This window comes from Cicer arietinum, chromosome 2, assembly GCF_000331145.2.
Source record: "Cicer arietinum cultivar CDC Frontier isolate Library 1 chromosome 2, Cicar.CDCFrontier_v2.0, whole genome shotgun sequence".
NCBI classification, from domain to species: Eukaryota; Viridiplantae; Streptophyta; class Magnoliopsida; order Fabales; family Fabaceae; genus Cicer; species Cicer arietinum.
This window is the reverse complement of record NC_021161.2, coordinates 35,601,843-35,620,500: the sequence shown is the minus strand read 5'-3', so window position 1 is coordinate 35,620,500 and position 18,658 is coordinate 35,601,843. Positions and strand designations below refer to the sequence as shown.

The window sequence follows — 18,658 nt, the reverse complement described above, 5'->3', positions numbered from 1 at the left end:
ATATATATATAACAATTTTTAGTAGATTTAATATATATATAACAAAACATAACAGATCATGTGTAAAAAATACCTGAGACAACGTAGATGGCCGCACAGTACGTAGAGGATATTAGGGTTCCCAACGTATATAATTATTTGAAAGATTTAGAGGATATGAGGATTTCCAACGTATATAATTATTTGAAAGATGTAGTTTACAGCACTTGTGAAAAAAGCGCTGTAATAGGTAGTTAAATTCAACAAAAGTGCATGTATTTTACAGCGCTTGTGAAAAAAGCGCTGTATTAGGTAGTTCAAATATTTGAAAGCGCATGTGTTTACAGCGCTTGTGAAAAAAGCGCTGTAACTGATACGCGAAAGCTCTTCATTTTACAGCGCTTTTTTGACAAGCGCTGTAAAAGCCTTATAACGTTATGCGCAAACGTTATATGACCTACAACAGCGCTTGTTTTACAGCGCTTGTCAACAAAAGCGCTGTAAAAGGCTCCGTTATTTTTAAAATATATTTACAACAACGCTTGTGTTTAGCAAGCGCTGTAAAAGGGGCGCTGTTAAATGTCATTTTTGGCGTAGTGTAAATTGATGCAGCTTGAATTTCAAATGAGTATGATGCGAGAAATTAAGTTCTTCTTAGGGATACAAATTCAACAAATTTAAAAAAAGGTATATACATTCATCAAACTAAATATACAAAAGAGCTTCTTAGGAAGTTTAAGATGAGTGATTGCAAATCTATGGTTACACCAATGCACCCTACTTGTTCACTTGAAAAATATGATTCAAGCGAAAAAGTTGACCAAAAAAGAAAAACCTATAGAGGAATGATAAGATCCCTACTTTACCTTACCGCTTCTAGACCTGACATCATATTTAGTGTATATGTATCTGCAAGATTTCAAGTTGACCCTAGGGAATCACATTTAATTGTTGTTAAGAGAATCCTTAGATACCTAAAAGGCATTACCAACCTTACCTTGTTCTACAAGAAATCTCCTAAGTACAAAATTTGTGGATACTGTGATTCAGACTATGCTGGAGATAAACTTGAGAGAAAGAGCACTAGTGGCAACTACACATTTTTAGGTGACAACTTAATATCTTGTTCAAGTAAGAGAAAAACACCATTGTAATGTCAACAACAGAAGTTGAGTACATTTCAACAGCTGGCTGTAGTTCTCAACTACTTTGGATGAAACATCTACTAGAATACTAAAAAATCCTAGAATCCAACATTCTCATTTAATGCTATAATATTTCTGCCATTTATCTAACAAAAAACTCTATCTTAAATTCTAGAGCTAAACATATAGAGATCAAACACCACTTCATTAGGGACTTTGTTCAAAAAGGAGTACTAAACATTCAGTTTGTAGATAGTGAACACCAATGGGTTGACACATTCACCAAACCACTACCTGAAGATAGGTTTGACTTTATCAAGAAAAACCTAAATTTTACCTTCATACCTGACTGATGTTGTGATAACTTCAAAGTAGTTTAGTTTTACATTAGTTTTTATATTTTCTTGTAATATTTAAATTCATGTTATTAAAAAAAAGGTAAAAAGAAAAAAGTTTTATTTTCAAGTCTTTTTGTCTGATGACAAAAGGGGGAAAATAGATTTGATAAAGTTGGAAGAAAATGATACTTAAACTTAGGGGGAGCCCTAAGTTAGGGGGAGTCAAACAAATATAAAGTTAAGGGAGTCAAAGAAATATAAAGAAAAGTTGTTATAAAAAATACAAGTTTTGTCATCATTAAAAAGGGGGAGATTGTTGGAACCAAGTTGGTTTTACATTTAGAGTTTTGATGTTAACCAAAGTATTTTATGAGAACAATATATTTGACTTCAAAGAGTTTGAAAGAAGATTCATGTTGTTGAATAAAATCTAAAATAAGATTTTATTTAAATTTATAATTGATGAAAAATCTAAAATAAGATTTGATTCAAATTTACAAATTGAAGAAAATCTTTGATCAAGTTGAAAATAAGATATGGTCAAGATTTGATGGAGATTTATAGAAGATTTGATCAAGATTTATCTACAATAAAATATGAATAGAACCAATTTGAAGAATTTACAAACGCAGTCTAAACAAGATACAATTTAGAATTAAACAAGGACTAAATTGAAGCTCATATTTTAACTATAAATAGATATTTATGGCTGAAGAAGAAAATCATCGAAAAGCATAAAAGAGTAGTCTTAGAGTTCAAAGAGAGAAACGTTTGTTCAAGTTAGAAATATTTTCTAAGTATTCTTTTCTTAGAGTGTGATAGTTATTATTATTATCAGATTTGTTAGAAGTAACAACTCAAGTTATAATCTTTTGTATCAAACCCAATAGTGGTTTTGTTCCTTCTTCAATCTGGGATTGTTAGGAGAATATTTGGCTTGTAGGGTCAAGGTGGTTAGTTACTCAAAAGTCAGAGGTTGTTAGACTGTATGGGAAGACTGGCTTGGAGGGTTAAAAGTTGTGTAATGCAAGGTAATTGAATTAGTGGATTAAAGCCTACTGAATGATGGGACTGGATGTAGCCAGGTTAGTGGTGAAATAAGATAAATCTATGTGTCAAATTATATATGCTTTTATTGTTTACTACCTCTGAATCTGATTGCTTATTTTTCAATTAGTTCATAAAAACCATCCAGCTGTCATAAAATTTACAAAAAGTTATCAACTTTGGCAAACACAATTCAACTTCCCCTTCTCGTGTTTACAGCTTCACCTAGTCATAAGCACAACAGAATAATAACATTGTCTGTGTCATCGACCTTCACGCCAAACCTCACCAAATCAATGATTATTATGTGGAAGTTATTGACATGTTGTTGCAAATCAAATCTTCTTACATCTTTAACCTGTACAATTGTTTATTTGCAAACATTTTGTTTATGAATATTTTGAATAAATATTGACATTCCAATTTCTCTCAAACCTCTTTTGGAGTTTCTGGTATAGGATATGATACATCACTTTATCTAAAACACACAAACGTAACATGTCAACGACTTTATCCTTCATCTTCGTCTAATTGAATTCTGCCATGTTTGCCAATTTCTCATAACGCAACGCCTTTTGAAGACCTTGTTGTGTTAATAGATCCTTAACCCTTTGCCATAATGCTAAGTTGCTTGTTACATGAGCTTTGCCACTTCGAATCTCACATTAGAGTTACGCATCATATATTACCAATTTTTAAAAAAGCAACACGATTTGAAAAGAATAGAGAGAATAAAATTGCAAACAAGAAAGACAAAACATTTGATCACGAAGTTTGGCAAAGTGTGCCTATGTCTCCGACTACAAAGCAGTTATAGTTCATTAGTAATAGATGAACAAATTAGAGATTACATAGTACAAGTTATGGTTAAATAGTAATAATAAGATTCATATTACAACCATACCTTTGAATCATACTCTGAGGAGCTATTGACCTCACAACAAATAGTTCGGCCAAACCGCTCACTTGTTACTACCTAGCAATGCATCATCTTCAACATATTTCAATAATATTTTATCATTTGAGTTGTACTTATGAGGTTGTCTCAATTAAAATTTTGATATTACAATTATTGTAAGTTTAATCTATTAAAAAATTGATTGAGTAGACTTGAAAATAACGTTATAACTGAATATGTTGTAACTTTTTTTTGTATGGTAAAGAATTTGCTCATAACTGTAGTCCCGAATTTAAATTGGGAACATAATATCTATTCTAATAATATCGATATTTGTGGAGACTTTACATATACTATAAAATAATATTTTTAGATACCAAACTTATATATATATATATACAAGACTAAATGAACGTTTTGGTCTTTGAAATTATGAACTTTTGATAAATTTAATCTCTTAAATTTATAAAATGATTATTTAATTTCTTTAAATAAATAGCGACAGTCAAGAGAGACTTCAAGGAAATATGCAGGCCATTGATGAACACTTGCTATGTAAATATTTTGGCTAAAGGACTAAATTGATAAATATATTCCTTAATTTTTGTGACTAAATTTATGTTTCTTAAATTTGAGAGACTAATTAACCATACTTGATCTTTATAATTTGAAGTACCAAAATATTATATATATCTTACGCAATATTTAGTAAATAGGTTGAACTTAATATAAAATTATATTATTTTTTCAGTCTGATATAAAATTATATTCTATATATGGTAAAAACGTCGATATGTTAATAATGAAAAAATATATTAAAAATTAAAATAATATATTTTGATTTGACCAAAATGGAGAAAATTAAAAAGAATAATATTATTTATATCTCATTTAACTATGTGAAATTTGTAAAGTCAATTTACATGGTTAAAAATTGGATTTCAAAAATGTGCAAAATGGCATATAATACAATTCATTGATTGTAAAAAAAATTTATTAATTAATTAAATATTTTCCTATTTTGTGAAAAGATCGTGAGAAATTACATGAAGACCAATTCATATTATAGATAGTTAAGTAATTAAGGTTTCATTTGGTAAAATTAAACTAATAATTAAGTGATAACTTAAGATTAGTTGATAATTAAAAGAGCTAACTAGGTGATAGTCGATGGTTAATAACTGATAGTTTATAATTGAAAACCTAATTGATTGAAACTAAAATATTTATTAGTTGTTGTAAAAGAATTAATTAATTGACATAATTTGTAAAAATATTTATTTAACTTACAGTCGAATTCTGAATTATTAGAGCAAACAATGATATTTTTAGTATTTTGATAGATACTCATTTATTTGGTTTTTGGTCTTCATAGTTTGGTTTGAATTTGGTAAAAAATTAAAATAGTTTGTTGTTCAGTTTGATTTAAATTAATGGATCTTAAAAATTTGATTTTACTAACAAAAAATGGATTCAAACGGTGAATAAGAAAAATATCTATATTTACTATTTGACACGTTTCAAATAAAATTAATACGAAAAGAAAAAAAGGTGATTTTATCTTATTTACTTGAGAGAAAAAAAAATATTAATTGAGTTTTAACAGCAACATACTTATGTAAAGGAAATAAAAAATAAAAAAAAAGGTTTAAGAAGGATGTTTCTTATTCAAAATTCTGGGAAATATAATTTCAATTTTAATTAATTTTTGAATTTAAATTTGCATAATTTATTTTATTAAAAAAATTAATTTAACTTTAATTTAATTTAATTTAATTTTAACTTAAATAAAAATTTAATTTTATTAATAATTATTTTTTTTATTAAAAATATGTAAACACGGGCATAACGTTTGTTTTCAATATAAATTAATTTTTTATTCAAAAATTGCAATCTATAATGTTGTAAAATAAAAAATTAACATATGCCATCATATAATAAGTAGATGTTGTAGTTAGTGTCACATGTTACAACTACACGTTCGGATTGATATGCATAACTGATTTTGCTATAATCCAATTTTAGTTTTGGATTGATCTGAATTTTTCACTATCGATGTAATCTCTTTATTTTACTTGATGTTGCATTAAAACAGTTAGTGACTAGCTTTTAACCCATCTTTCATGTTAAAGATTATCTACATTTGATAATTAGCATATGACTTATAAAAAATAAAACACCCATTCCATAACTCACGTCACACCTAAACTATAATTAAGGAATGATTGTGAACGAATCTTAATGTAATAATTAATTTAATTACACCTATCTACAAAAAAAAAATCATATTTGTATTGTACTTAATAACAGATTACAAGTTAAATAATATAATTTAATTTATGTATCAAATTTTTTATCAACAAACTTATATAACATATTAAAAATAAAAAATAAATACTATGAAGTAATGAGTTTCAGGAAAACTATGAAATAGTTAAAAAAAAGTATATTACATTAAATTGATTAAAATATTATTATAAAATCCAATATTTAATAAATTAATACATCATCTCATCTATATTTGTATAGACAATTTTTTTTTCTTAACCTCTTATTTTAAAGAAAGTAAAACTTTAATAATTCATAATTTGACTGTGAAATAAGTAAGTCTGATCAAGAAATATTTCATCCATGATTCAAATTTAAATTCTCTGAAATAATTTATTTTTAATTGGACTTTATTAACCCCCTGAAATCAATTATATAATCGATAATTCTTAATTTTTAATGGCTGAACACAAATTTACCTTTAACAATGCGGTTATTTTCAAATTTGAAATTAAATCACAATCACAATTTTTTTTTCAATTTTCAAATTTAAAAAACACAAAACATGAATGCGACACATTAAATTTTGATATAATTAGATATTGTAAATGTGAAACGAGTTAAAATAAAATATATATTATACATTAAAATATAATAAAATATGTATTTAATAAAATACAAAAGAAAAATGTAGATATACTAGTAATAACATAAACAAATGCTAAAATTTACCTAAATGATAAGTTTAGTTTAAAAAAAATCTAAAATTTGATTTGATCAAAATAATTTTTATAAATAACAATAATTTCAATAAGAAATTGTTTTAACCGATTTCCAATATTTTTTGGATCTGTTTGATGCTATATTTTGCATTGGTTTCATGTTTGTAGGTTAGCACTCCTTATTTAGTGAACCTATAAAAGTTCTCTTTTTGGCTTTATGATTAGTAATCACTAATCATAACACAATACATATTTTTAGTAAAAGCTCAAAAGGAAATTTAAAAGGATTTGTTTCCTTTTTTGCTTTTGCACAATTACATCGAGGATTTTGCTATCTTGAATTGAATTACAATGGATATTTTGTTATAAATAAAGGGAAAAGAAGATTAAGTAATTATGGCATAGAAAATCAATGTGCCAAGCTATAAAACAATGTACCACAAATCCATCGATTCATGCACACGAATACATATAAAAATTAAATACAAATATATCGACCATTTTCTATCTTTAATGTTTCTGAATGCATATCCTTCTATTCTTGCACACGGAAGTATCTACGCACTTAAATGTTTTTCTTCTACATAATTATTTTTGGTATTCTTGTAAAAAAATATTTCTGGTATTATCTTTTTCACTAATGATTTCTTTCTCGTGTGTGGAATACAAAAATAAAATAAGATAAATGATAAACACAGTTAGCATAAAAACCTTACACATACATTTAATCATATTTTACCATTATACTCTCTTGAAGTAAAAGTTTTTCTCATTTCAAACATATTAAAAAATGAAAAAAAAAAAAAGGAGTAGTAATTTTATCAAATTATTATCTTCATTAATAATTTTTTTGAGTAAAGACTCACTTTGATCTCTGAGAAATATTGAGAGGAGGTCCAATTTAGTCTTTAAAAAAATTAAAAATGTTTTTTAGTCCTTAAGAAAAATAAATCAAGTCAAATTAATCCTTGTGTGAACCATAATTAGAAAATTGAGTTTTTTTTTTTTTTGACTTGTCCGATAACTCGCCAACTTGATTATCCTATTGTAATTTCTATAAAAAGGGACAATTAGGTCTTTGACAATAATTAAAAATAGTTAATTAAATCCTTGATGGTGACTCTAAACTTGTTAGTTTAATCATTGTCAAAAACTTAATTGTCTATTTTTAATTATTGTCAAAGACCTAATTGTCAATTTTTATAGAAATTACGTGTGGTATAATCAAGTTGATGCGTTATCGGACAAGTCAGTAATTTTTTTTTTTCAATTTTCTAATTGTAGTTCACATAAAGATTAACTTGACCCGATTTATTTTTTTTAAGGTCTAAAAAAAGTTTTTATTTTTCTCAAGGATTAAATTATAATTTTTAAAATTTCTCAATAATTAAAATGGGTCTTTACTCTAATTTTTTTGCAATTGTCAATATTAGTAATTAGTATCGTTACCTTCTTAACATCTAGTTCCCTAACTATCTCATCTCAATCACTAAATTATCTTTATTAATACGTGTTTTCTACTATTATAAATTTAAGATGAAATGTAATGTTTTGAAAATAATATACATAATATTAGTATTAATTAGATTATAAAATTAAAAATATATAATTATCTTATTTTAGAACCTGAAGAAAATGATAATCATTTTAAAATAATTTCTTTTTTTTGTTGTAGTGATACATTTGTGAGATAGAAGGGGTATTATTTTGTTGTATTAGTTTTTAAAATACCTTTTCATCTTCTCTTTATTAACATAGGGAAATCCTCTCCAAGAAACTGCGTAGAGATACGTGATTGAAGTTACCTTACAAGACTACAAAACCTTTTTATACTAGCAAAAAAATGCTAATTTAGCAAAACATGAAGTCACCCAATTCATTTGTTTTCTTAATCCTTCTATTCCTAAGAGAATGTATGTTAATAATTCAAAGTTGATCTAAAATATAAGTAAACTATAGTTAAAAATTATTTCAACTAAAATTTAAATTTAAATTCTATCGAATGATTTATTTTTAATTTAAATTCATTAATAATTTGAGTCATACCACTTTATTTCATGCCAATTAAAAATATTAGTTAGTTTCATTTAACTTTTTATATATTAAAATGTTTATGTTCTTTGAAAAAAAAATTTAATTATTGTGTTCTTTAAATTATCCTTTATTAAAAAACATGCTTTATGAAAATAAAATAAAAATTAGTTAAAAATATAATTGCGAAAGAAAATTCTACTAAAGATGATCTACATATAGTTAATTAATTTGGTAAGTACTTCACATTAATAATATGATTAAAATATATATTTTTATTAAAACTTGTTTTACAATAATAAAAAATTATTGAATTGTTTTACGATAATAAAAAATTATTGAAACATCAAATCTTAAATTAATTAAATGATATAATTGAATATGTTAGGAATTATATTGGTCAAAATGTTACGATGAATTAAATTTTACTTGTGTTTTGGATGATCAAACCATAAACCTTTTATTGTAAAAAAACATAAATTTTTCTTATATTCAATATTGAAGTAATAAATAATAATAAACATAATATTTTAGAAAATATAATAAACATATTAAATTCATATGCGATGACATTGTAATATAGTTTTACACATACATACATGTTTTATACGGTTTTTTAACAAACTATTTTACACGCAATCAATTGATACAAATGAAACTCTCATAATAAATTAGTCATTTTTGTACTCATTATTAACAAAGAATAGTCAATTCATAGTTTTCATTAATTAGAAGCCAAAAAAGAAAAATTTATCAATATGGTATGTCACAATTAGCATATAACTAATTCCTTAAACGTCTATATAATTTTATTTTGATTTAATATATTAGTCTTTAATTTCTGACCGAAGATAAGACAAGTGAACTAAAAACTAATACTTTCTTACATAACTTTTTGCAATTGTACACCAGAGATAACTTTGATTTAAAACAAAAAACTAATACTTTCTCTATGTCATATGGAGTATCACATTATATATAAAAAAAACGTTAAAACTTAGTTTTCGATTTTAATCTTGAATGTAAAATTAAATGTTTTAATTATTTATTTTCAAATTAATAATATCACTCTTATGTTCATTGTATAATATAACCAAACATTAAAAACAATGGTTGAAACTCAATAGTTATTAAAACAATTTTGACTGTTAGACCCAACTCATCAATTTTGATTTTCTTCTTAGAAAACGATTGTATAAAATAATTACATTCTTTTATATGTTTATAACTCTTCCTTTTATAATGAAAATAATCTAAATATGAAACAAATAAAATAATAAAATTAAGAAGAAAGAAAAGACCATACCCCTAACGACCCTTGTCTCCCTTACACAAAGATCATGAAAATGGCAAATACCCTTCTTTAGTTTCTATGAATTTGGCGCTCAATCCCTTCTAAATCCCATTTCTACATATTCCTCTCTCTCTCTCTCTCTCTCTCTCTACCCTAAAAAAAAAGGGTCATTTGTTTCTTCTATTTGTTTCTTCTTCATATAAGACCCTCTCCTACAACAACTCTTTTCAACCCAACTTCTTAAGAGAGGTCATAAAGGGAAGACACACATACACATACACACACTCTATAAATATGTAGAGAGAGAAGAAGAGAGAGAGAGAGAGAGAGAAAAAAAAAACACAACTTGAGACAATAGTGATTTTGTTCTTATTTTACATAGAGTTCATTGTTCTTTTATTCATAATAATAGATCTTCATTCTAAACACCTTCTTGTGTCTTAAAGTCCACATCTTTAATCATAAAGTTTCATTTTTTTCTTCTGGGTTGTAAAGAATTCTGTCTTTTTTTCTTTTTCTTTTACAAGTGAGATAAATTTTTTTGTTTTTGTTATTGAAATGGCACCAAGTTTTGATTGTTTTGCAAACCTTCTCTGTACTGAAGACATCAGCATTTTTGAGGAAAATGAATTTGGGGATTCATTGGAGATGTTGGAGGAACCATGGAATGTTGAATATGAACCAAACCTTAATCAAACTCAGGAATTTGATGACCCAATTGGGTTGTTACCATTGCTGAGTGATGAAAGTTTGAAGGTTATGATTGAAAAGGAATGCCATCACTTACCTGCTAGTGATTATGTCAATAGGCTCAAAATTGGGGTTTTGGATTTGGAGGGTAGAATGGATGCCATTGATTGGATTCAAAAGGTTGGTGGTTCATTAGTTTTGTTTTGATTTTGTTTTTCTATTCATTTTTCTATTTGATTCAATAAAAAAAATCTAATTTTTATCAAACTTTGTTGTTCCTTTTCTCTTTGCTAGTTGCTATTGGCAATGTTATGTGAATTGATTTTCTTCTTTAATTTTGACATGGGAATTTTTTATAACCATAATATTTGCTTTTAATGATCATAAATTGGAACAATGTTTTTGTTTTGAAAATGATCTAGATTTGATTTAATTTGATTGTTTCATTATTTATTTTGATGATGATTCCATTGTTGAATCTGAGTTGCTTGGATATAATCTATGGATTGTCCTTTTATATTGAAGTTAATTGATGAAATTCTTAAATTCATGCATTTTGTAATTTGTAACATTGTTCTAAACTAGACCAACATTTCATTTTTTGCATCAATGTGAAATACTTGAATTGTGCTTTTGTTGTTTGGTTTATACTAATGTATCTATTTTGTAGGTTCGAGTGCATTTCGGTTTCGGACCTCTCTGTGTTTACCTAGCTGTTAACTACATGGATCGATTCCTTTCCGCATGTGAAACACTTGTAAGTGAATTGATGAAGTGAAGAAAATGGTGTTTTTGTTGTTTGCATTTTGTTTGCCATTGGTTTTGATCTTATCTTTCCAAATCTCAGAAGGAAAGACTTTGGTCAATCCAACTGTTGGCTGTGGGCTGTGTTTATCTGGCAGCTAAAATTGAAGAGACTACAGTTCCTCCATCTCTTGATTTGCAGGTAAAATTATATTCTGTTTGATTCTTGCTGGTTTGAACATGTTTCAATTCGCCATTGCCTTTGGTGTCGAGACTCTATAGCAATCCTTGATATTATTGAGAGTTGTAATCAAATGTAGTTGATGCAGTAGCAATTGCAGTTGTGTTGCAGTTGCTGAGACATCAAAAACTTTGATGTTGCGATCATAATCACCTTTTAACTAATATTTTAATTGACGTTTGTTTGTTTGAAAATGTTTCAATTCGCGATTGCCATTGTGTCAAGACTTCATGAAAAATCCTTGATATTATTGAGAGTCAAAGTCAAATGTAGTTGATGTAGCTTCAATTACAGTCACAGAGACATAAAAAACTTTGATGTTGTGACCATAATCCCTTTTTTAGACTATTTTTTGTTTGATGCTTGCTAGTTTGAAAATATTTTAATTCGCGTTTGCCTTTGTGTGACCACTGCATGACAATCCTTGATATTACATAGAATTGAATTCAAATGCAGTTGTTGCGGATGCAATTGCATTCGTGTTGCAGTTGTAGAGACATCAAAAACTTTGATTTTTTGTTTAATGCTTGCTAGTATGAAAGCATTTTAAATCACAATTGCATTTGTGTTTGTGTCGCGACTCCTTGACGATCCTTGATATTATAGAGCATTGTAGTCAAGTGCAGTTGATGTGGCTGCAATTGCCGTCATGTTACATTCGCAGATACACCAAAAACTTTGATGTTATGGACTTTTGGCCATATTGAATCACTTTTTTTAAACATGGTTTGACTAAATGAAGTGGTGATGAATATTTTCCTTGCAGGTCAATGAAACTAAGTATTTGTTTGATACTAAAACAATACTGAGGATGGAGCTTATGGTAATGAGCACATTGAAATGGAGAATGCAAGCAATTACACCTTTCTCCTTCATTGACTATTTCCTTTACAAGGTCAATAATGATCAAGTTCCAACAGGAGATTCAATTTTGCAATCAATCCAGCTCATACTGAGTACTATAAGAGGTACACTCATTGTTCACCTTCCTCATAACTATAGTATAGAAATAATAACTTATGAAATATTGATATTGACACCAGACACGACACTGATATTGACACGTCAACACCAGAAATAATTTGAAAAATTGAATTAATGAAATGTAATTAAGGTGTTAGTGTCGTGTTGGACACCATGACACGCCTTCGATTAGAAGTGTTGGTGCTGCAGAGAAATTAATAACTATGATAAGAAAGAATGAGAGATACTAATTTGAAAAAATGTTGGAATCCAATGTAGGAATTGACTTCATTCAGTTCAGACCATCTGAAATTGCAGCAGCTGTTGCAGTGTTAGTATCTATGGTGGGGGAAAACCAAACAGTTGAAACTGAGAAAGCAGTTTCTCTTCTGATTCAGTATGTTGAAAAGGTATTAATAATGGTCCATTGGTAATAAAAAAAGTGAATGTAAATTATGGTTTTCCTTTTTAGTATCATCATTTTTTTTAAAAATTAATTACTTTTAATTTCTCAAATGCAAACAATTTAGTAAATGACCTATTTAGATTTTGAAATTCAAAGTCGATCAATTTAGTCTATAAATTTTAGAGAACTATGTTGACCATCCTAAAAGGACTAATGTGATCAATTTTTTTTTTATATTTCAATGACTATTTTGGCATATTAATCATATTTCAGATACTAACTTGACGACGTACCCTACAATTTTTAGAATGACTATTTCAAAGATTAATTATTTGTAATTGCTCTAATACTATCAATCTAGAAAATAATCTAGTGAAGTCAATACGAGGCAAGCGATTTAGTTTTTCGAAATTGAAAATTCTCGATCACATTAGTATCTGTTAGATAATTTTACAGACTAAATCGACAAACTTAAAAGGACTAATACAATAAAAAATTTTATCATTTCAATGACTATTTCAGAATATTAATCATTTCAGATACCACCAAACTGACAGCACCTACAGTTTTGAGATAAATTTAATGATTCACTTTGCAATGAATTTATGACATGGTTTAATATTGATATATATCTACATTTGACAGGAGAGAGTAATGAAGTGTGTTGAAATGATTCAACAGCTGTCATCAGGTAGTGATTCTGAAACAAAAGAAACTACAACTTCTGCTTCTGTTTCTGTCCCTTGTGTTCCTCAAAGTCCAATAGGTGTATTGGAACCTCTATGTCTCAGCTACAAAAGTGATGAAAACAACACTAATGTTGCTACTTCACCACATGCAAATCCTTCACTTCATAATGATATTAGTCCTGATCCTAAACGCAAGAAGCTTAACACAACCATTGAAGATTGATTAGAATATAGAATAGCATTTTTTTAGATGCTTATATCTATTTTTGTTGTAACAATTATGCCCCCTCAAAGGAAGCAAGAAAGTATAGGAAAAAATGAAAAATAAAAAATTAGAATAATAGATGCCAAAAATGAATCATTAGCACTAGATGAGGATTTTGAACAACAAAAGCTCTGAATATTTTGAGCTTATTAGTTGTTAAATTTTTTATAGATTGAGGATTAGTGCATTTGTTGTTGTAAGTAGGCTTAGTGTTTTTATTTTTAAGTAAGGGATTAAATTAGAAATAAAAAATAATAAGGGGGCAGAGGGACTATAGGAGTAGAGATATTAATATATTTTGGAACATTAATTTTATTAATGTTATTGTCTTTATTTTGTTTCTTATGGTTATTTAATAAACTTTTTATTTTTTATTTTTCACAGTTTTTGGAAATGTTCACATCAAAATATTATTATTGTTCTGTCACTATACGGATCTTGTTTTTCTCCCCAGAATGCATGTCAGCAATTGAATTGGACACTTTGACCAAGTGATGACTATTTTGAGTTTAGATTATTTTGCTTGGAATGGAGGTTGGTAATGGTTTGATTCCACAACCACCAAAAAGAAATGTACAAAATAATAAAGCTGACTTCTCTTACAAACTTTAAAATTAAATTATCATTGGGCAGATCTTGAATTATAATTAGGAAATCATGTGGTTATTATAATTTTGATTACTTGGTAGCATCTAAGTAACCCTTGGAAATTTATCTTACACAAGCATTACAAAAATCTTGTTTAGAATATTGAATTGGAGTATGTGTCATAAAAGATATGACTCTTTGGGTTAGAATCATCATAGCTATATATAGAGAGGAGTGATAAGGAAAGTGAGATATGTTTAAGATGAGAACTAATATGCCTCAATAAGTGATTATATCCAAGACATTCCTCTTCCTTTAAGGTTTGATGGTGAGGACTCTTATGAAATAATACAAATTATTATCTTATTAAAAAAGAGATGCTCAAAGGCTATTTGTACAAAGGATTTACAATCAACTATTAATTAACATACTAACTACAAAAAGATAAAAGAAAAAGTAGTTACGGTAGAAAAACCAACTAAAATGAAATTTGATTAAGTATTAGTATCTTTATTAGACCCTCGCAAGCTTGAACCATATATGTCAATTAAGTGCAATTTGGAGACAATAGAATGAAAAGAAGTAGGTGGTAAAGGCTTTGGTGTGAATGTTAACGAGTTGAGCAGAGGAAGGAACAAGTAAAAGGTGAATGACGCCATTCTATAGTTTCCCATGAACCAAATGACAATCTCACTCAATATATTTTGTTCGTTCATGAAAGATAGGATTTCGAGCAATTTGAATAGATGAGTTACTATCGTAGAAATTGGAACCGATGTAGAAAAACGGAGCATTAGATCTTGAAGGAGATATAGTAGCCATTGAAATTCGCAAGTAGTATGAGCTAAAGTGTGATATTCAGGCTTTGATGAAGAGCAAGCAACAACAGTCTGCTTTTTAAACTTCCACAAAATAAGAGAATAACCAAGAAATATGGAGAACCTGATAACTGATTTTCTAGAATCGGGGAATGCTGCCTCAGTCACTGTCGCTAAAAGCCGAAAGCTGAAATGTTGAAAAAGAAGAGAAGAATAAACCTTTCGTGAGGAAGCTTGTAATATAATGAAGAATTCGAGTAGCAGCAAGATAATGTGAAGACATAGGATTGGATACATATTGGCTAAGTTTGTGAATAAAGATTGAGAAATTTGGCCTGGTATGTGTGAAATTAAGCTAGCGATCAATGAGTCTGCGATATTGTTTTGGATCTGGATAAGGTGAGCCATCATCTTTGGACAACTTCCAATTTGGAAGCATAGGAGTAGAGGCAAGCTTGCAATGTAGAAGTCCCGTGTCATCAAGCAATTCCAATGTGTATGTGCATTGATTCAATAAGATACCCGTTTTTAAATGAGCCACTTCAAGACCAAGAAAAAATTTGAGTAGACCCAAGTCTTTAATTTTGAAAGTAGAATCAAGAAAAGCTTTCACGAAATGAATTTCATCAATGTTGTCTTCAGTAAACACAATATCATCTACATAAATTAATAAAATAGTAATATGAGAAAAAAAGAATAATCAGATAAAGATTGAACATAACCCAAAGAAATAAGGGCTAAAGTAAGTTTATGATTCCAATTCCTACTAGTTTGTTTCAACCCATAAGTTGACTTTTAAGTTTACAAATTATATTAGGCTTAGGGGAGTCAAAACTAGGAGGAGGTTGCATATATACATCATCTTGGAGATCAACATGCAAAAAAGCATTGTTGACATCTAACTTATGACAATGCCAATGTTTGATAGAAGCTATAGACAAAACCAATCTGATAGTAGTAACTTTTACAACAAGAGAAATAGTTTCTAAAAAATCAACTCCTTGAGGCTGAGTGTACCCCTTTGCAACAAGTCTAGCATTATGCCTTTCAATAGTACCATCATATTTTAATTTGATCTTACAAACCCATTTGCATCCAACAATATCCTTATCAATGGGTAATTCAATTAAATCTCAATTATGATTAAGTTGTAAGATATTAATTTCTTGATCGATTTCTTTTTCCCAACAATCAAATTTTATAGCTTGTTTATAAGTACGTGGATCGGGATTAGTAGAAAGAGAGAAAATATAAGAACGATGCAAAGAAGACACACGATCATAAAATAAGAAACGACTAACGTTATGAGGATTACTTGAAATATTGTGGATAGAAGGCTTGAGAATATGAGCAAGAGAACATTCATAATCATTCAAATATGCAATAATATTTATAGATCTAGTAGAAGTTCTAATATTAGAATTAGGGAGATGGTGTAAAATAGAATCAATAGCATGAAAAGCAATATCAGGTTCATGCATATCAGTATTATCATAAGTAACATTAGCACGAGTAGGATAAGATAAAGTGGCATGCATATCACTATCAACAGTAGTATTTAATTCATTAGACAAATCTAAAAAATTAGAAGCAGTGGGCAATGAAAGCTGATCATGAATTTTAGTAATAACATAATCAATGTTAGCATGGTAATGGAAAATATTTCTATAAAAACATATCTTGAAAGAAAAACTTCCTTGGTGTGTAAATCAAATAAAATATACCATTTAACACCATCTTTATGACCCAAAACAATACATTTTCTAGCTTTAGATTGAAACTTAGTCATATAATCTAAAATAATAGAAGCAAAGCATAAAGACTCAAAAACTCTTAAATGATAAATATTAGGATCTTTATTGTATAACAAAAAATAACAAGATAAATTTTGTAATTTCTTATAAGGTAAAAAATTCAAAATATGAACAACATATATAACGTAATAGTTCCAAAAAGAAAGGGGTAAATGTGATTGAAGCAAAAAACCCTAGAAATATTTAAGATATGTTGATGCTTTTTTTCAACCACTCCATTTTGTTGAGGGGTTTCAACACAAGAAGTATGATGAATAATACCTTTTTCATTAACCATAGAAAACTCATAACCATTACCAGATCAAATTATTTTAACCTTTTTATTAAATTGAGTTTCAACATAATGAACAAAAGAAATAATGAGATTCCTAGTTTCATACTTGACAATCATTAATTTTATCTATGTAAACCTAGATTTGTCATCAACAATTGTTAAAAAATATTTATGACCATGAATAGAAGGAGTAGAAATAGGTCCCAATATATCAATATGTATAAGATAAAAAATAGAATAAAAAACAATATCACTAAGAGAAAATGATAACTTCTTTTGCTAGGAAAAGTGACATACATCACAATGTGACAAATTCATAGGAAAGATCATATAATTGTTCTTGGTTATATTAGTATAACAAGTAGAAGAAGGGTGTCCTAATCGATAGTGCCAGACATGATTCAAAAGAAAAACAATAGTAATTGTATCTACAACATGAATAGAAGGAGCAATCCTTGGAGCATCATGAATATTAGATTAAGGAATAACAAGTTAATATAGGTCATGGAAAAGAGTGGCATTACCAATCATCTTAAAGGTTTTCAAACCTTGAATAATACAAGAGGTATTTGAAAAGGTTAAAGTACATGGTGTAAACTAAAGGAGTTTACTAACTAAAACAATATTAAAACAAAATATAGGAATGTAAAGAACATTGTATAAGGTAATTGAATCATTAAAAACCATAACTCCATTATAAGAAGTTGAAGTCAAATTACCATTGAGAAGCCTAATAGAAATAGGTTTTTATAGATTTGTAACTTGTATAAAAAAATAAAGTGGTAAAATGATTTGTAGCACGAGAATCTAATATCCAAATAGGGGAAAGTTATGAAGGATTAGTATATAAATGAAATAGAAATGTGAGTTAGTGTGTCTGTGATTGGTAAAGCATTAAAGAACAAGTAAGGGTAAGGAAAACACATATATAATTTATACTGGTTCACCCAAACTTCGGCTACGCCCAGTCCTCACCCTTGGTGAGATTTTTCACTAAAATGCTTGAGATAACCTTCTCAAAAACTTTGTCAATCTGGCATTTCTCTCCTATATTTTTCTAGCCTTAGCAGGCTTACAATCCTTTCTATAAGACACTCTTAGAACTAGAAGAATAACCACTGTGTACAAGTCTTTTTTACATACTAAAAGGGAACTTAAGAAAGTTTACAACTAGAATGATTTGTTGTTGTCACGTTTTCTGAACTTGATAGTAGATGAAGCAATTACAACACTCTTGATACCCTAGATTTAATTATTTGGATTTAACTTGAATGTTGACGAACTTTTAATCGAGCTTTTTCACGTTTATGATAAGTGAGTTGTATCTTGATGGAAGTTCTTGATTCTCCGAGTTATTAGCTCTTATATATATATATATATATATATATATATATATATATATATATATATATATATATATATATATATATAAAGCGAGATTTAT

The 18,658-nt window shown here is 27.8% G+C and overlaps 1 protein-coding gene across 1 annotated transcript; it reads left to right on the top strand.

Annotated features, from left to right (window-relative positions):
* Positions 1-9,721: 9,721 nt before the first annotated feature.
* On the top strand, positions 9,722-14,062 carry LOC101495940 (cyclin-D4-2-like). Its single transcript, XM_004490365.4, has 6 exons — positions 9,722-10,592; positions 11,083-11,169; positions 11,260-11,358; positions 12,164-12,365; positions 12,640-12,770; positions 13,412-14,062. Exons 1-6 carry the CDS (start codon positions 10,281-10,283, stop codon positions 13,676-13,678), a joined length of 1,098 nt encoding a protein of 365 aa, XP_004490422.1. The 5' UTR covers positions 9,722-10,280; the 3' UTR covers positions 13,679-14,062.
* Positions 14,063-18,658: the final 4,596 nt, after the last annotated feature.

Excerpts from the sequence above, each read along its gene's own strand:
- LOC101495940 (XM_004490365.4), top strand. The coding sequence starts at position 10,281 with ATGGCACCAAGTTTTGATTGTTTTGCAAACCTTCTCTGTACTGAAGAC. Across the intron at positions 12,366-12,639 it reads CATACTGAGTACTATAAGAG|GAATTGACTTCATTCAGTTC; the intron begins GTACACTCATTG and ends AATCCAATGTAG. Across the intron at positions 12,771-13,411 it reads TGATTCAGTATGTTGAAAAG|GAGAGAGTAATGAAGTGTGT; the intron begins GTATTAATAATG and ends TACATTTGACAG.